Source organism: Arvicanthis niloticus, chromosome 27 (assembly GCF_011762505.2).
Source record: "Arvicanthis niloticus isolate mArvNil1 chromosome 27, mArvNil1.pat.X, whole genome shotgun sequence".
Classification (NCBI taxonomy): Eukaryota; Metazoa; Chordata; class Mammalia; order Rodentia; family Muridae; genus Arvicanthis; species Arvicanthis niloticus.
This window is the reverse complement of record NC_133435.1, coordinates 29309575-29330500: the sequence shown is the minus strand read 5'-3', so window position 1 is coordinate 29330500 and position 20926 is coordinate 29309575. Positions and strand designations below refer to the sequence as shown.

Below are 20926 nucleotides of genomic sequence, written 5' to 3'. Positions count from 1 at the left end.
AAGCATATCAAAATAATCATCCATCATTATCAAGTAGGCTTTATCCCAGGAAAGCAGGGATGGTTCAATATTCAGAAATCCATCAACATAATCCATTATATAAACAAACTCAAAGAAAAAAACCACATGATCATCTTTCTAGATGCTGAGAAAACATGTGAAAAAATTCAACATCCCTTCATGGTAAAAGTCTTACAAAGATCAGGAATTCAAGGCCCATACCTAAACATAGTAAAAGCAATATACAGCAAGCCAGGAGCCAACATCAAACTTGAGAGAAACTTGAAGCAATCCCACTAAAATCAGGTACTAGACTAGGTTGCTCACTCTCTCCCTACCTATTCAATATAGTACTGGAAGTCCTAGCCAGAGCAATTAGACAACAAAAGGAAGTCAAAGAGATACAAATAGAAAAGGAAGAAGTCAAAATTTCACTATTTGCAGATGATAAGATAGTGTATTTAAGTGAACCTAAAATGTCCAACAGAGAAATTCTAAACCTGATAAACAACTTCAGCAAAGTGGCTGGATAAAAAATCAACTCAAACAAATCAGTAGCCTTCCTCTAGTCAAAAGATAAACAGGCTGAGAAAGAAACTAGGGAAATGACACCCTTCACAATAGTCACAAATAATATGAAATACCTTTGAGTGAACCTAACCAAGCAAGTGAAAGATCTGTATGACAAGAACATTAAGTCTCTGAAGAAAGAAATGTAAGATGATCTAAGAAGATGGAATGATCTCCCATGCTCCTGGATTGGCAGGATTAATTTAATAAAAATGGCCATCTTGCCAAAAGCAATCTACAGGTTCAATGCAATCCTCATAAAAATTCCTAATCAGTTCTTCATAGATATAGAAAGAGCAATTTGCAAATTCATGTGGAATAACAAAAAAAAAAAAAAAACAGGATGGAAAGAACTATTCTCAACAATAAAAGAACTTCTGGAGGAATCACTATCTCTAACCTCAGAAAGTACTACAGAGCAATAGTGATTTAAAAAACTGCATGGTATTGGTACAGAGACAGGCAGGAAGATCAGTGGAATAGAATTGAGGATCCAGAAATGAACCCACACACCTATGGTCACTTGATCTTTGACAAAGGAGCTAAAGCCATCTAGTGGAAAAAGGACAGCATTTTCAACAAATGGTGCTGGTTCAACTGGAGGTCAGCATGTAAAAGAATGCAAATCAATCCATTCATATCTTCTTGTAGAAAGCTCAAGTCCAAGTGAATAAAGGACCTTCACATAAAACCAGATACACTGAAATTAATAGAAGAGAAGGTGGGAAGACCCTCGAATACCTAGGCATAGGGGAAAAGTTTCTGAACAGAACACCAATGGCTTATGCTCTAATATCAAGAATTAACAAATGAAACCTATTAAATTTCAAAGTTTCTGTAAGAAAAAGGATACTGTCAGTAGGACAACATGGCAACCAACAGATTGGGAAAAGATCATTACTAATCCTACAACCAATAGAGAGCTAATATCCAATATGTAGATATTAGAACTCAAGAGATTAGACTCGAGAAAAAATAACCCCATTAAAAATGGGGTACAGAAGGAAACAAAGAATTCTCAAGGAAGGAACGTCGAATGGCAGAGAAGCACCTAAAGAAATGTTCAATATCCTTAGACTTCAGCGAAAATCAAATAAAAAAAAATCCTGAGATTGACCTTACACCAGTTAGAATGGCTAAGATCAAAAACTCAGGTGATAGCAGATGCTGGCGAGGATGTGGAGAAAGAGGAACAGTCCTCTATTGTTGGTGGGATTGCAAGCTCATACAACCACTTTGGAAATCAGTCTGGTGGGTCCTCAGAAAACAGGACATACCATTACCTGAGCACCCAGCTATACTACTCCTTGGTTCACAGCCAGAAGATGCTTCAACATATAACAAGGTCATATGCTCCACTATGTTCATGGCTGCCTTATTTATAATAGCAAGAAACTGGAAAAACCCAGAGGCTTTCAACAGAGGGATAGATGCAAAAAATATGATACATTTACACAATGGAGTATTTCTCAGCTATTAAAAACAAGGAATTTGAGAAATTCTTAGGCCAATGGATTAAACTAGAAAATATCATCCTGAGTGAGGTAACCCAATCACAGAACAACACACATGGTATGCACTCACTGATAATTGAATATTATCCTCAAAGCTCACAATATCATGGAGTTTATTACTCCATGGGGAGAGCAACAATACCAATCAACCAGAGATCCCAGGGTCTAAATCATCAGGCTGAGAGCACATAGAAAGGAACCCATGGCTCCAACTGTATATGTAAGGGAGGATGGCTTTGTCAGGCATGGAGTGGAAGTACTTGGTCCCATGAAGCCTGGATGCCCAAGTGTGAGGGAATTCATGGGTTGGGAGGTGGGAGTGGAAAAGTGGGTGAGGGCACATCCTCATAGAAGCAGGAAGAGGGTGAATGGGATAGGGGATTCCTGGGTCTGGGGGCATGGGGAAAGGGTATCATATCAGAAATGAAAATAAAATATCCAAATAAAACTAAATATGAAATAAGATAAAAAAAACTCTATTGCAGATGTCTACTATCTACTGCTTACACTCCTTCTGTCCTCTATTAAATAATTCCAAAATCTTGGGAGGAAAATGAGTGGTATTGATTATAATGCACTCAACAGCTACTGTTCTCTGTATTAATCACCATCTGCAAAAAGAAATTCCTACAATGAGGGTTGAGAGATACACTAATCTATGGGTATAAAGATGGGAACTTAAGGGACAATTTAGTACAATGATCTTACTGAAAAATAATAGTATTAGGTCTTCCCTATATTTATGACCATGCCAGTCAGAAAGTTGTGGCCTAGTTAACAATATCAGAAACAGATTCCATTTTGCAGAGTGAGTATTAAATCCATGTCATTTATGCCACTATCACACCAGTGAGCATAGCTTGCAAGTTCAATCACTACTAAGCTATTCATTTTAAAATCAAGGTTCAGTGGCATATGTAAGGACTCTTTCTGACACAAAATCACAAAATTTTTCTTGTGTCAAAACTTCAAGTTTCTCTATTCTAGCTCCCGAATTTACATCCATGAGCTAAATTTTGTAGATGGATAGATGGCGTGAGGTAAATATTTTCAATCTGTAAGTAATATATATATATATATATATATATATATATATATATATATATATATATACAATATATAAGTGTGGTCTTTACACCTTCCCAGCTTTGCCAAATTGCCTTGGGACTTCTGTAAACGCCAAGTGACCAAAAATCAGGTTTAATTTTCTGGGCTCTCAATTGTATCCTACCAGTCTACAAGCCATTATTAGAGTCTCTTCCTCATTAGATTTTGAACAGGAAATTTGAAGATAAGACATTAAATGTAATTAATTAATTTTCTTTTTTATTAAATAATTTAACATTTGCATCATTTCCAATGTTAGAATTAACTTACCATTTTCTGAAAAAACACTATATTTGATGCTACTGCAAATGGAATTTTTGTAATTTCATTCTTTCTGCTGTGCAAAAAGAAAACTGATTTCTACAATGAGGTTATATACAGTTAATTTTCCAAACTCCTAATTAGTTCAGAAGTGTGTTTATATAATATATATATACATATATTACATATATGGATATATAAATTAATTAATTAATTAATGTGCTTAATTCCTATATGCCATGTTATATTATCCATAAATAAAACACATTTATTCATTTTTATTAGATATATTCTTTATTTACATTTCACATGTTATCCCGTTTCCTGGTTTTCACCTCAGAAACTCCCTATCCCTTCCCATCTACTCCTGTTTCTTCAAGGGTGTTCCCTACCCACCCATGAAATGAAGGTACATCATACCAAAACTTTCTACAATGGGGTTATATATATTTAATTTGACAACTGATCACCATTCAGGAAATGATCCCATATCCATAAATATATGACCAGCAGTAATCAGAGTCAGACAGATACTTAATAATGGACAAGAACATGGAGAAAAATGAGGAGGAATAGAAAGATGGGGGAAATGAAAGAGGAGACATGAAGTTGGGAAGGGATCCCAAAGATATGTTGGCTGTCAAGAATGGGAATATATGCTTTAAAAAATTACCCATATGTGTGAGATTCACAAATAATAGATAACATCAATTTTAATGTTATTAGAATTTTAGGGTTATTAGCCCTCTAGCAGCATAGATGCATATGTATGCACATATGTATGTTTGCATGTATGTATGTCCGTGTGTATGTATTTTAGACAGACAAGATAGTTTCATGGGTATAGGTAACTGACACCAAGCGTGATAAGAACACACACAGTATGAGGAGAGAAGCAAGTCCTGCAAGTTGTCACTATTCCATACTCAATGGGGCAGTCCTATGACAACACACATCTGATTAGCTAAATTTAATTTTTAAAAAGTATCATTTTTAAATTGTTAATTTATTCATTGTTACATTTCTATGCATTGGAGTTTTGCTTGTATGTATCTCTGCAGAGTGAATATGCCTGCTATTGCTCATGGGATGTTTCTCATGGTGCCTCAAGTATTCCTGTACAACCTTACTTGACAAAGAATAATAATATTCTGAGTACAACTGACTTACCAAACTTGTACCGTCCAACATCACCTGAGGCTGTTCTGAATCTTCTGTTGGGGGTTCTGGTTGTACTTTTATCTTCAGGTTGCCAAGTTTCAGTCTAAAAACCATATTTTAAAATAATTATACTCAAAGATCAACTTTTACAAAACAGAGTTCCTGAAAGGTGCAGATAGTTTTCTAAAATTATTCAAATGAATGTTTTGGTAATCATCATTTTTTTTAGCTGGGCTTGAAAATTTTGCCAAGATAAAATATACAAGATGTAAAGAATAATTGCCTATGCTAATTCTGGGAGAAGTCCCTGGTTTGTAAAAACTTGACAATTACAATCTTCATTCAGTTTTTCCATATAGATCCTAGCTTTTCAGGTCCATATAAATTAACTAACACTAGAATCTTTCATTGTGTACAATATCGTAAAAAGTGTGACAGAGAAGCATAGTTCTGCTGATGTTTCCCTATGTTTATCTAATGGTTTTCACATTTACAATGAAGATATGCACAATACTAGGAAGATATCTCTCTCAATCTCCCTCCCACAACCCTCTCTCTTTATGTGAGTGGGTGTGTGAGTGTGTGTGTGAGTGAGTGTGCCTGTGTGTGTGTGTATTAAGTGTAAAGATAAACTTTTGTTTTCTATTTATTCCTGTCTGAGCTGTCCAAGTACTTATTCAGGCTGTTAAAAATCTTAAGGCTATCCCCATTTGTCAAGTTTATGACTTTTGAGAATGTTAGTGTACTTGCCTTCAACCCAACATTAAAAATAGAAGAAACTAAAGAAAACAGTCAGAAAACTGAGGAGAAAAAAAGTACTTTCATTTAATATGGCATTTAAAAGGGAAATGAATATAACAGGTTTAGATAAAAAATTCTTATGCTGTTTATTTAATATCAAATACTAATGTATAGAGTTCCAAATACATGCTTTAAAGAAATTCTGATATTAAAAATCTTCAGCTGGGATATAAAATCAACTCAAACAAATCAGTAGCCTTCCTCTACTCAGGGATAAAAAGGCTGTGAAAGAAATTAGGAAAATGATACCCTTCACAACAGTTACAAATAACATAAAATATCTAGGAGTGAATTTAACCAAGCAAGTGAAAAATCTGTATGAAAAGAACCTCAAGTCTCTGAAGAATGAAATCGAAGAAGATCTCAGAAAATGGAAAGATCTCCCATCCAGGATTGGCAGGATTAATTTAGTAAAAATGGCCATCTTGCCAAAAGCAATCTACAGATTCAATGCAATCCCCATCAAAATTCCAAATCAATTCTTCATAGAGATAGAAAGAGCAATTTGCAAATTCATTTGGAATAACAAATAAACCAGGACAGCAAAAACTATTCTCAACAATAAAAGAACTTCTGAGGGAATCACCATCCTTGACTTCAAACTCTACTATAGAGCAATAGTGATAAAACTGCATGGCATTGGTACAGAGACAGGCAGATGATCAGTGGAATAGAATTGAAGATCCAGAAATGAACCCACATACCTATGGTCACTTGATCTTTAACAAAGGAGCTAAAACCATCCAGTGGAAAGAGGACAGCATTTTCAACAAATGGTGCTAGTTCAACTGGAGGTCAGCATGTAAAAGAATACAAATTGATCCATTCTTATCCCCTTATACAAAGTTCAAGTCCAAGTGGAAAAAGGACCTTCACATAAAACCAGATACACTGAAACTAATAGAATAGAAGGTGGGAAGACCTTCGAATACCTAGGCACAGGGGAAAAGTTCCTAAAGAAAACACCAATGGCTTATGCTCTAAGATTAAGAATTGACAAATGGGACTTCATAAAATCGCAAAGTTTCTGTAAGGCAAAGGACATTGTCAACAGGACAAAACAGCAACCAACAGATTGGGAAAAACATATTACCAATCCTACATCCAATAGATGGCTAATATCCAATATATACAAAGAACTCAAGAAATTAGACTCCAGACAACCAAATAACCCTATTTAAAAATTGGGGTAAACAAAGAATTCTCAACTGAGGAAATTCAAATGGCCAAGAAGCACCTTAAGAAATGTTCAACATCCTTAATCATCAGTGAAATGCAAATCAAAACAACCCTGAGATACCACCTCACACCAGTCAGAGTGGATAAGATCTAAAACTCAGGTGATAGTAGATGCTGGAGATGATGTGGAGAAACAGGAACACTCCTCCACTGTTGGTGGGATTGCAAGCTGGTACAACCACTCTGGAAATCAGTCTGGCAGTTCCTCGGAAAATTGGACATATTACCAGAGGATCCAGCTATACCACTCCTGGGAATATACCCAGAAGATGCTCCAACATATAACAAAGACATATATGCTCCACTATGTTTATAGCAGCCATATTTATAACAGCCAGAAGCTGGAAAGAACCCAGATGTCCTTCAAAAGAGGAATGGATACAAAAAATGTGGTACATTTACACAATGGAATATTACTCAGCTATTAAAAACAATGACTTTGAGAAATTCTTAGGTAAATGGATGGAACTAGAAAATATCATCTTGAGTGAGCTAACCCAATCACAAAAGAACACACATGGTATTTACTCTCTGATAAGTGGATATTAGCCCAAAAAGCTTGAAATTGCCAGATTCAACTCACAGAACACATGAAGCTCATGAAGAAGGAAGACCAAGTGTGGATACCTTGGTCCTACTTAGAAGCAGTAACAAAATACTCAAGGGAGCAAATATGGACACAAAGTGTGGGACAGAAACTGAAGGAGGGGCTGTCTGGAGACCATTCCACCTGCACATTCATCCCATGTGCAGTCACCAAAGGTAGACACTGATGTGGATGTCAGGAAAAGCATGCTGATAGGAGCCTGATATAGCTGTCTCCTTAGAGGTCTAACAGATTCTGATATATTCAGATGCAGATGCTCACAGCTAACCATTGATCTGATCAAGGGGTTCCCAATGGAGGAGTTAGAGAGAAGACTGAAGGGGCTAAAAGGGATTGTGGCCCCATGAGGAGACCAACAAAACCAACCAACCAGAGCTCCCCAGGGTCCAAACCACCGGATTGGGAGCACATAGGGAGGGACACATGACTCCTTCTGTATATCTAAGGGAGGATGGCCTTGTCAGCCATAAGTGGGAAAGGAGATCCTTGGTCCCATGAAGGCTGAACACTGAATGTGGGTGGGGGATTCGAGAGGGGGAGTGGGAGTTGGTGGGTAGGTGGGCCAATATCCTCATAGAAGCAGGAGAAGGGGGATGGAATAAGGGTTCCTGGGTGGGGTGGGGAATGGGGCCAAGGGATAAAATCTGAAATGTAAATATAATATCCAATAAAAAATAGAAAAATACAAATCTTCAGCTAATATAAACATCAAATTGAATCAGATTATGAATGAAAATCTTTGTCCCATAGAGAAATTACTGCTGAATCTGTATATACACTTTTTAATTTTGATAATTGCTTCTCTATCTATTGATACTATGTGTTGATATCCTAAATAATGTATTGATTTGTTCTTCATATCAATTTATTGCCTCAGACACGACTGATTGTACCCATTATAGAATACTACAAAGTCAGAAAAATAACAGAATTAGCAACTTTACCTCTTCAGTTCATCAGCTTTCAGTATCTGGTCTCTCTTGTCTACTAAAAACTTTGCCAGGCTTTCGTTGTTTCTTAATCGAGCCAGAGTATATGGCGTAAAATTATCCTATGGAAAAACAATAGTTGATAACTCTGAGAACTTGATATCTCTCAAAATAATGGACAATCCCGTGGAAGACTTGATGGAGCTCCCTTCTCCTGAGGGTCAGTGAGCCACAGTCTTGCCCTTCTTACCCCAGAGTGCTCTTATACTTGTTGCTCTTCCCTTTGTACAGCCTCTGCCTGCCTGCTGAGAGCTGCCTACAAATCCTGTCCTCCTGACACTCATTTGAGTGTGAAAAGGTCACCTGAGCTTGGCTTTTCCCCTGGCATTACCATGGTATGTGAGTCATGTGATTGCTCCTTGCTAAACCAAAGCTCCTTGAGGATGGAGCCCTCGTTTATACCTCTAATACCCCAGACATTAAACCATAGTGGAAATGTTCCCAGTATTTCCTTTGAGTGATGAGTTAAATTGCATCTCTGGGAGAGGGTTTAATCCTTCATATTACAAACTATATTTAGTTTACCAGAATACCATGCCTCATGTGAACACTATGTTCATCTGTTAGAAAAAATGTTATAATTCTGAGCACAATAAGACCAGTATGGAAGAAATATCATGACATGCATACTCCTCCGTACATGGTGACTTTGTGGCAAACATACAGAACTTCACTGAAAGCATTACAGAAACAACTGCATTCCCACCAGGCTATGGAAGCAACTCTTTAGTTTCTACTTATGTTATTAGGAACCCATGGCAGACATGCAAGTGGCTCACTGAGACATAAGTTGTGAACTAAATGATACAGGCATCAAATGTACTCTGATAACTTATGAACAATGGATCTGTGCCATTTTCCCACCTACAGGACAGTGAATCTTTTATCTTTAAGAACTCTCAATGTCTCAGATACAAAAATTTACTTAAAAATTTTTTAGGCCAGTTTCTTTAGTTACTAAAGGTACAAACGATGGCTCCATCCTCAAGGAGCTTTGGTTTAGCAAGGAGCAATCACATGACTCTAATACCATGGTAATGCCAGAGAAAAGCCAAGCTCAGGTGACCTTTTCACCCTCAAATGTGTGTCAGGAGGACACATTTGTAGGCATTTTAAGGTTATTTCCAAGCAAAATATAAATCAGATGTTAAAATGAAACTGTTTATCAATACAAAGTCTGCTAACTGTCTATGTGGTCATTTTAGAACAATGAAAACCACTAACTGACTGCATGTGGAATAATGCATGACTTTAGTCCCAGCATTTGGGAAGCAGAGACTCAGTCTCGGAAATCCAGGGATATACAGAGAAACAGGCAAACAGGCAGACAGGCAGACAAACAGACAAACAGACAAACAGACAAAGAGACAAAGAGATAGGAACTTAGCTACTAGCAAGTTCAATGAACAATGCTTAACAAGAAGATATTTTTCTTTTCAATAATCATAAGGCTTGCACCTGCTCCTATAATTAACTTCATCCAGCTTACAGATATGCAAAGTGAATGGGATTGCATAAGAGCTGAAAATTGTTTTTAAAAACCACCTTTAACTATTAAAATAAAATACCATTTTTAAGATTGTTATAAATTACACAACATAGTCTCATCAAATAATATACTTATAAAGGTTCTATCATGGTTTTCACATGCAAATAAGTAATTTAAAGCACATGCAGTGAAAATAATCTGTAAATCAAAGCTGTGTGGTCTGTACCTTGTTCCTTATACTGATGTCAGCATGGTGTTCCAGGAGTATGTCAGCCATTGAGGTGTTGTTATACCAAACAGTATAGTGCAGAGCAGTGTTCCCATGGTTGTCCTTGGTATTTGGATAAGCACCATGATCTAGTAAAATTGACGCGCATTCTCCATTCCCATACTGTGAAGTCTATGGGTAGTACATCAAGAAATAAATAGGAAAGATGAAAAACATGAAAATTTCACATATTTCACTAACCATTTGCATTTAGCTGACATCATTTTATTCCCCAAATTCCCATCAAATCTGTGTCACACTAAAACTCTTGGGTGATGTCTACCTTAATTAATGCTGTGCAGTTTTCACTGTCACGGAGATCAATGTCACAATTCCACTGTATTAGGAGGTCAACTACAACGGGATGGCCATGTGCACAGGCATAGTGCAACATTGTTCTGTGAAAATGAAGACATTTTAAGAATTTTTACAACCCTTCCAGTCTCCACCCGTGCCCAGAGAGGTCACATGACACCAGCTCTGTACCATATTTCCCAAAATCCAGAGGAAGCTGGACTCCCAGGAGCTCTAAGACACCCAGGAACCACAGGATCTCAGAAGCCAGGGCACACCAGGATGTTAGGATCCCAGAAGTATCCTGACTCCCAGGAGCTATCCAGGGTCTCATGATCACAGGATCACAGAGACAGCTGGACTCTGACAAGTTCTGACACAAGCAAGATAATAGGATAGACTTCTCCAGTAAGAGATAGTGAATGAACGTAGCATTAGAGATAACCAGGTGGCAAAAGGCAAGTACAAGAACATAAGTAAGAAAAATCAAGGTTACATGTCATCATCAGAACCTAGTTGTCCCACCATAACAAGTCCTGAGTATCCCATGACACCAGAAAAGCAAGATTCAGATATAAAGTAACTTCTCAGGATGATGATAGAAGACTTTAAGAAGGATCTAAATAACTCCCTGAAAGAAATACAAAAGAACACAGGTTAAACAGGTACAAGCCCTTAAAGAGGAAACACAAAAATCCCTTAAAGAATTACAAGAAAACACAACCAAACAGGTGAAGGAATTGAACAAAACCATCTAGGACATAAAAATGGAAGTAGAAACAAAAAAGAAATCACAAAGGGAGACTACCAGGAGATAGAAACCCTAGGAAAGAGATCAGGAGTCATGGATGCAAGCATCACCAACAGAATACAAGACATAAAAGACAGAATCTCAGATGCAGAAGACACCATAAAAAGCCTTGCCACAACGATTAAAGGAAATACAAAGTACAAAAACTCCTAACCCAAAACATCCAGGAAACCACAATAAGAAGACCAAACCTAAGGCTAATAGGTACAGGTGAGAGTGACGATTCGCAAATAAAAGGGCCAGTAAATATCTTCAACAAAGTTATAGAAGAAAACTTCCTTAACCTAAAAAAGAGATGCCTATGAACATTAAATAAGCTTACCAAACTCCAAATAAACTAGACAAGAAAAGAAATCCCTCCTGTCACATAACAATCAAAATACCAATAGCACAAACAAAGAAAGTATATTAAAAGCCATAAGGGAAAATGGTCAAGTAACTTATAAAGGCAGACCTATCAGAATTACACCAGACTTCTCACCAGAGAGTATAAAAGCCAGAAGATTCTTGACAGATGTCATACAGACCCTAAGAGAAGACAAATGCAAGGCCAGGCTACTATGCTCAGCAAAACTCTCAATCAACATAGATGGATAAACCAAGATATTCCATGACAAAACCAAATTTACACAATATCTTCCCACAAATCCAACCCTACAAAGGATAATAGAGGGAAACCTCCAACACAAGGAGGGAAATTATGTCCTAGAACAAGCAAAAAAGTAATGTTCTTCCAACAAACCCAAAAGAAGATAGCCACACAAATAAAACTCCACCTCTAACAACAACAACAACAAAACGGGAAGCAACGATCGCTTTTCCTTAGTATCCCTTAACATCAATGGACTCAATTCCCCAATAAAAAGCCATAGACTAATGGACTGGATATGTCAACAGTATCTAACATTTTGCTTCATACAAGAAATGCACCTGAGTTACAAAAATAGAAACTATCTCAGAATAAAAGGCTGGAAAACAATTTTCTAAGCAAATGGTCCCAAGAAACATGCCTGAGTAGCCATTCTAATATGGAATAAAACAGACTTTCAAACAAAAGTTATCAAGAAAGATAAGCATGGACACCTACTCATCAAAGCAAAGATCAACCAAGATGAAATCTCAATTCTGAACATCTATGCTCCAAATGCAAGGGCACCCACATTCACAAAAGAAAGTTTACTAAAGCTCAAGGTACACATTGCATCTCAAAAAATAATAGTGGGAGACTTTAATACCCTACTCTCAGCAATGGAGAGATCATGGAACCAGAAACTAAACAGAGACACAATAAAACTAACAGAAGTTATGAACCAAATGGATTTAGCAGATATTTATAAAACATTTCATACAAAAACAAAAGAATATATCCTTTTCTCAGAACTTCATGGTACCTTCTCCAAAATTGACCATGATATTGGTCAAAATTGGTCATGAAACGGGCCTCAACAGATACAAGAAGACATAGTATTTTCTGAGGTCCTAGCTATACTACTTCTGGGTATATACCCAAAAGATGCTCTAACAAATAACAAACACACATGCTCCTCTATGTTCATAGCAGCCTTATTTATAATAGCCAGAAGGTGGAAAGAACCCAGATGTCCTTCAATAGAGGGATGGATACAGAGAATGTGATACATTTACACAATGGAGTATAACTCAGCTATTTAAAACAATTAATTTATGAAACTCTTAGCAAAATGATGGAACTAGAAATTAGCATCCTGAGTGAGGTAACCCAGTCACAAAAGAACACAGATGGTAATGCGCTGATTGATAAGTGGGACATGATACCAAAAGCTTACAATACCCAAGACATAACTCACAGACCCCATGAAGCCCATGAAGAAGAAATAGCAAAGTGTGGGTGCATCAGTCCTTCTTAGGAGGAGTAACAAAATACTCACTGGAGAAAATTTGGAGATAATGTGTGGAGCAGAGACTGGAAGAGAGACTGTTCAGATAGTGCCCTACCTGGGGATCCATCCCAGGTGCAGTCAACAAATGCAAACACTGTTGTGGATGTCAGGAAGTGCATGCTTGCAGGGGCCTGATATACCTGTCTCCTGAGAGGCTCTGCCAGAGCCTGACAGATACAAAGGCAGATGCTAGTATATAACCATTGAACTGATTACAAGGTCCCCAATGGAGAAGTTAGAGAGAAGACTGAAGGAGTTGAAGGGGCTTGCAGCCCCATCGGGAGAGCAACAATACCAACCAACCAGGGCTCCCAGGGTCTAAACAGCTAGCATGGGAACACGCATGGAGGACCCATGGCTCCAGCTGTATACATAGTGAAGGATGGCCTTGTCAGGCATCAGGGGGAGAGGAGGTCCTTGGTCTATTAAAGGCTGGATGCCCCAGTGAGGGGGAGTTCGAGGGTTTCAAGGTGGGAGTGTGTGGATGGGAGGGGGAATACCCTCATAAAAATAGGAGAAGGGAGAATGGGATAAGGAGATTCTGGGACAGAGTGAATGGGGTTCACATTTGAAATGTAGATAAATAAAGTATTCAATGATTAAAAAAAGAAAATGAAAAAACAACAACAACAACAAAAACCTGATAATGGAACTGGTTATATAGTCAAGCAACTGAGACTTCTGGAAGCAATTTAAGATTACCCATACTACTGGGATACCTTATAATTGTCAAAAACAAGAGACTGTGGAAGGGGGTCATGGAACTCTAAAACAATATCTTCATAAAATAAAAAGGGGGACGTATATCACCCTACACCACAATTTTATTTAAATCATGATCTTTTTATTTTAAATTTTTTACAAAAAATTTGGATGCTAAGGAACTATTTGCTGAGTGTCTATGGCACTCAACAACTAGGTATACTTATGCATAGGTGAAAGGGAAGGATCCACTTACTGGCATACGGCATGATCCTGATCAGCTATTTAATATGGGGAACAGGACATGTTTGTGTTTTTTCTGCAGGAAGCTGAAGGATCAGGGTGGCTGCTAGAGCGATGGGTGGGACACACTGATGTCCAGACAAAGAATGATGCTGACCTGTGAGCTTGCTGCGTGTCCTGACAATGGTGACTGGGAAGCTGTATTGGACATATGTTCCTGACCCACCTCTGCTTTACCTATACTCCTGATGGGAAAACCTGACTTGGAACAGAGAATCAAAAAGAGAAATTGGGCTGCTTGGCATGAATACGACATTGGCCAAGGACAAGGAAGTGGGCTTCAGGCAGGGAACTGACATTAGACTAGAGCAATGAAGTAATTTCAGGCAGGAATCTAAATCTTAGGCTACAACAAAGAAGTAATCTCAGGCAGGAATCTAAATACTAGGCTGGAAAAAAGAAAGTAGGCTTCAGACATGAAAATGACTTTGGGCTAGTACAGGAAAGTAGGCTCAGATACTGTGGTCATCCAGATAAGCACTTAGAAACAGTGATCACAGGGTTCTTCACAGAACTTTGTTTATTGCCATGCTGGTTCTTTGACTATATTTATTGTCTTTTTTGTTCCTTGATTATTTGCATCTATTTTATTGCTAGTTTCTCAACATAGAACAGACCTTAATACTTGCATGTAATTAAAATGTTATAAAAGCAAAAAGGATGGGGGGATGGGGTAGGAGTTTTCTAGGGAGGGGAAAAGGAGAAAGGAGATTGCATCTGAAATGTAAATAAATAAAATATTTTTAAAAAGAATTTTTACAAAACAATGTCAAAACCACACGATTATTCATGCAATTATAAACATTATTAGCATGTAATTAATTTTCTTTTGATGTAGAAACAATATATATCTGCTCTTAGCACACAATTCCTTAAGTTAGGGCAACCAATTCAGAGATTTTTTTTTTTTACTTGCACTGTTAAAAACATGGCACATACTTCCTGCACAGGAGGCAAGGATGGCACCACGGAGCTGAATGCCAGCTGTCTTAGGTTTCCATTGCTGTGACAAAACAACATAACCAAAGACACCAGGGGAGAGAAACATGAGATGGCCCTGATAGAGACTTTAAACATCCCTCTGATGATTTCCAAGCCAAGCCTCCATTCACTGCATTATCCTCAACATTCTTATTTTCCAAGCCCCTACAAAACAGCTCACCAAGCATTGAACACTCAGTTGCTTTTCTTAAACAATATTTCAAAATCATTCTGCCATCCTCCTAAAAAATATGGTCAGCTCTATCATGGCAATCCCCCACTATAATTGTACCACATTTTCTTAGTTATGATTTCCTTTGCTGGAATGAAAGACCATGACTAAAGCAACCTGGGGGTGAATTGGCATATTTCACTCACAGTTCCAGATAAGAGTTCATCTCCAAAAGCAGTGAGGGCCGGAAGTCAAACAGGGCAGGAACCTGCAGGCAAGAGCTGATCATGCAGGTCATGGGAGTGTTGCTTACTAGCTTGTTCCTCATCTTTCTTATGGAACCCAGAACCACAAGAACAGGGATGGCACCACCCACAATGGGTTTGGGTCTTCACCATCCATCACTAATTAAGAAACTGCAATATAGGATTGCCTACAGCCATGTCTTATGGAGACTTTTTTTTTTTTAGTTTAGGTTCCCTCCTCTCAGATGACTTTAGCTTGTGTCAGGTTGACCTAAAACGATCCAGCACACTTGGCCAAAGCAACCTTTCTGAATTAAAACTTACCTCAATTTGGACCCAAAGCTTGCCTTAAACTCTGTTGCTAGACATTGTATTATTATCTCGATACCTAAACCCCTCAGTCATAAAATGGGGATCAAAATACACTCATCTCATAAGTCACAGAGGAATTAATCAACACACATGCAAATCATTTAGAGCAGTTTCTGCCATGAAACTGCTCAGTATTTAGATACTTGGGTATTTTTGCTTTGAGGCACGGTCTTGCTATAGGTAAAGAGAATATGGTAATAGCAAATTGTATCTGAAAAATAACTTTTGATTTATAAATCTTCAGCTAAAGCAAAACCAGGACTCAAATGAGAAAATACAGATCATTTTATTCATTACTTAAATGTATACAGTGTACAGAAATGAGAGGTTTCAATGATTAATGAATAGGAGATTTTGATATTGCTATAATTTTTCAAAATAGCTACTCTTTATAATTTCCTAATTTCAGAAATATTGTTAATTGAAAGGAAAGAGGTAGAGGTCCAATTAGACTTGAGGCCTATTTCTCTAAACTTTCTACACAGGGCAGAAAATCTGGACAGGGTGAGAGGCATTTACAGGACATAGAATAAATGTGATGCCTACATAATAGAGAATCAATGTATATTTGGTGAATTACTGTGTAAAAAGAATAAATAAGGTTGAGGAGTTCAGTGTTTTATATTTAATAATCGTGAGGATTCTGATTAATTTAATTAATGATTTTATTATTTATAACTAACAACTCATAAATCAAGAAATGGGTGAGATTGAACTTATAGTTATTTTATCAGCAAGCTGTAGGAGGTATAAAGTAACACTGTCAATAATCATTCTCTTCCCCTAATGTGAGAAAATTGTCTCAACAAATGGGTCCATGAAGTTAAGTGCAAAACCTCTGCATTTGCATTTGTATGTCCAATGGTTTTATTTTCTAGACTGCTGTCATTTTCATGTGTGAGTGTGTGTGAATGTGTGTATGGTGTATGTGTGAGCATGTGTACAATATGTGTGTGTATGTACATGTATGTATGTGGGGAAGTGTTTCTGTTTCTTGTGTTAATATGTGTAGGAGTGTGTGCCTGTGTGTGTGCCTGTGCATGTGCATGTGAATGTGAGCATGTGTGTGTGTGTGTGTGTGTGTGTGTGTGTGTGTGTTTGTGTGTGTGTGTGTGTGTGTGTGTGTGTATGTGTGTACAGGTGTACCTATGTATTTCCTGGAAGAAAAATGTTAGCTAATCTTTAAGTCTCTATTTTATTATCTTCAACTCAAGGCCCATAGTCATGGAAAGGTTTTCATTTAAATAGTTACAATATGGGTCATTCACCTAGAACCAGAGCCTTAACTGAGGAATTCTGTACATCAGGTTTGTTGTGGGGATGTCTATAGGGTACTTTCTTGTTAACTGTAGAAGGACACACTACAGGTACCAATGTTCCACAGGCTGAGTAATGAGAGCTAACTATGAGCAGTTTGCTTTTGTTTCATTCCTTTCTTGTCTGTGGATGTGGTGTGACCAGATCCTGACTCTGATTTCCCCACTATGATGAACTGTATTCTAGAACTGTAAGCCAAATACCGCCTTTTCTCCAGTGTGTTGCTTTGGCAGGGTGTTTGATCTAACAGAAATGAAGCCATGGAAATAGTAAAATAACCCTTAGTTTTGTGATGCATACCTGATGTTCAAGATAAAATACAAAATGTACCAGAGATATAAATAAGACAATGGCCAGTGAAAAATATAGAGAGCATTATGCAGACTCTCTAAGAAAGAATGAAGTTGTCACAGAGTATGCCAATTGGATTTTCAAACTGCTGGTATTCATATATGGACGTATATAACCATTTGGTGTTTACCAAGCATAATGAGAGGTAAATGATCATCCTGTCCAAAAATGCAAATGCACATGACTTTATAAAGCTCATACTTATGCTCTTGTGCCTATATTTATAATTTCCTGATTTCAGGAAGCCACTTTTGGTTTTTCCGTGAGTATCTCTGATTTTTTTTTCAACTTATCTCTAACCTAAACTTTTGTCTTCCTCCTATTCTAGGCGAAGCACTATACATGATTCATGTATCTCAGCTTTAAAATTTTTTATAAGGTTTCCAAAATTAATGAGCATATTTAAGACAGATATGCAGTTTGAAGTCATTTTGCCTTCTTGATATTGTGACTGCAGTCATTAAACCTCTTGAAGGAAAACTTGTATAAATGGAAAGAAAACCTGCATTTGAGATAAACATATTCAATGTCTTATTTTCAGAAAATTTCAACTAAAATGATGATGTCTAATTATTTATATGTAACAAACCTGTACATATATAATAATATGATTGCATAATAAACTTTCAGTTTTGCGTTAAGATCTATTCTTTACTTCTAAAGGCATTAACTGCTTTTAGAATACATTAATATAAAGTATAAATAGTATACAATAATTATTATGTGAAAAATAGTTATGAACTTGCCTGTTACAAGAAATATTTTATTACCAATAAATGTATAATACTACTTCTCCATGTGTTTATGGCAGAATTTACAGATAAAGAAAAAATTAAGGTGCCATCTAACAAGGATGACATATTGGATATGAATTCTTTGGAATATACAGATTGAGAAAAATGAAGGTAACAACCCACCTTACAAGAAAGAGCTGAGGGAAAACCAAAACTACTGTACAGTTTGCAGATGATGAAAAACACAAAAAATATCAAAGAGTGAAGGGGACGCAGCATGTGTGGCTCTCCGCTGACCAAGGAGAGCTAAGCATTCCAAAAGATAAACCATGTGGTCCTGAATTTCTGCCCTGGGCTGCATGATAAGACCATAGTTTCCAGAAGCCTGGATATCAGCTAGAGACAGCCTTTGAAAATGACTCCAGAGATTAATGTTAGCATTGCAGGAGTTCACATATACTTCCCGTATACGTGATTCTCTGTCTACTTCCCGTAGGTGAACTCAGATGCCAAACTGAAAGCGTGGTTATTACCATTAAGTGAGAGTTACTTTGGAGCACTGAAGGAATGAAATTTTATGACATGAACATATCAACCTACCATAGAGCCTGGGAGAGAAACAGGTACATCACACAATCACATAAAAAAGGAAGGCTGGATATCAAAACATAAAGAAATTCAAGAATCAAGGGAGTTGAGTGGTGAACGGTTCTAGGTCAGCAGCGCCCCCACCCCCACCCCGCATTCATGGAACAGTAGAATAACTGCCAAACTCAGAGATTAGCACTTTGATTCCCAAGACATCTTAATGACAAAGGTCAACATACTAGTCACCAGAACTGAAGGCATTGGCAGTTCCCTCCTCCCTAGTTTTCTGGGCTACTTAGGAAAGCTGACACATCTTTCTCCACTCGACTCCCAACCTCTGCCCTGGCCCTGACTCCCAGTCCCAGTTACCTGCCATTCCTGTCTCGGTCATTGACCCCATTTTTTCCAAGCATGAGTCTGCTCTGAATCGTGGCAACAGCACCCCGGCTCGCAGCCTTGTGGATCTTTCCAAAAGCTTTGTAGCTTTTGAGCTTTTTGAAGGAGTGGAGGGCAATAGCATCCCAGCACTGCCCATCAGAGCCCAGGAAGGACTCCCTCTGGCTGGTGGGGGAGGCAGAGAAAGAATGCCTTCGGTTCCCATTACCAAAGAACTTCTTCATGGTGTAGCTCCCCCACCCAACCACCCGAAGTCACCTGACCCCTGACCCTCCACCTTGGTTGTTGGCCACCCTCAACCAACACACTGTTATATATCAAAAGGAAGCCAAGTGGGTTTTGTCACCACCACCACCACGACAAAGCACCCACAAGCAAGCTCAGCAGGGTAGAGTCCAGGCAGCACAGGGACTGTTAACTGAAGTCCTTCCCACTGTTGCCAAGCAACGCATCAGAACACAGGCATGAGCACACTGACCAATTGGAACGCCTGGATCAAAGTACTATGATAGGAGTTCTCAGCATGCTTGCTGTTTATGCTCATGGCCTGATCTGGGAAATTGGATTACCAGCTCAGTCTAGCCTTGGATCTGAGAAACCACACATTTGCTGGGGACTGCTGGAGCCTGCTAGAGCCAGCACTGGTTTAGTCTTCAAGAGCAATTTCCTAAAACCCTGTCAGTCAAGCTGCCCTTTCTTTGACTTACTTCCCAAGGAAAAAGAAAGCCACTGTGCCCCCACTGTTGTCCATGGGGATTTAGCAGGAGCCATTAGGCAAGTAAGACGACTTTGGTGACTCCAAACACATTGACATTATTTTGGGGTTTTGGTTTGTTTGTTTGTTTACTTGGTGTGGTTTGGGGTTTTTTGTTTTTGTCGTTTTTTGTTGTTGATTTGGAGAGGTATTTTTGATTCCAATATGGGCTTTCAGTAACAGAGAGCTGGATGGGCTCACTTACTAGACCAGGCTGGCCCAGAAATGAAAGAAATCTGCCTGCCTCTGCCTCCCATATGCCAGGATTAACAATATGCACCACCACACCCAGCCATATTTGCAATTTTTTTTTTTAGCAGAAACAAGCACCACTTGGCCTGGTAAGTGAGAAGCCATCCAGTCTTTTGTCTGCCTGTGGAGCAGTCTGTCCTTCACTGTATCTGTGCTGTTGGATTTTTCTGCTTGAGTTAGGAACATTCTCAACATTTTAATTATTTACTCCTTTACTTCTCATGAGCCCTGTAATTTCTTTATTCTCTGGGTAATAATGTCAGTGTGATATGGGACTGAACATGAGCCTGGAAACCAGACAGGAGAGAATGTTAGTATTCTATGGACTCTTCTGGAGTTTCTGCTTCCAATTTCCTGCCTCTAGCTCAAGCCTTGGCTTCCATTATAAACAGAAATGAACACTTTCCTTCTCAGACTTGTTTATTGTCAGTGTTTTATTTCAGCAATGTTGGGACACCCAACTATTAAGGTTGTAGTCTCCCATGTATGGACAGCTTTCCTGAGCTACAGCAAAATGGAGGACTGTCTTGTCTTAGTGGGACTTCCTCTTCTCTGCCTGATTTGGGGAACCTGATCCCAACATTCTCTTCTTAGAGAATGTCATATAGCCATGTTGCGATTACAGGTTCAACTTCCTGTCTCCTAGTAAGAACCTTACAGCAAGCACTGGGGATTCCTGCAATGCCTTTCCATGCAAATGAGGCATTTCTAGTACATTAAGCTCCAGCC

The 20926-nt window shown here is 38.2% G+C and overlaps 1 protein-coding gene across 2 annotated transcripts in view; it reads right to left on the bottom strand.

Moving 5' to 3' along the window:
• Positions 1-19644, bottom strand: part of LOC143439617 (uncharacterized) — a 59526-nt gene extending 39882 nt beyond the window's left edge. The window contains exons 1-5 of one of the 2 annotated variants that reach the window (XM_076925944.1): positions 19165-19644; positions 10290-10404; positions 9965-10138; positions 8205-8311; positions 4623-4716 (exon numbers count right to left, since the gene is read on the bottom strand). In XM_076925944.1, the coding sequence (XP_076782059.1) occupies positions 4623-4716; positions 8205-8311; positions 9965-10138; positions 10290-10404; positions 19165-19415 (741 nt within the window). In that variant the 5' untranslated portion in view covers positions 19416-19644. Of the gene's footprint in view, positions 1-4622; positions 4717-8204; positions 8312-9964; positions 10139-10289; positions 10405-18807; positions 18955-19164 lie in introns of those variants that run through there. The other variant, XM_076925945.1, reaches the window with a different exon arrangement.
• Positions 19645-20926: the final 1282 nt, after the last annotated feature.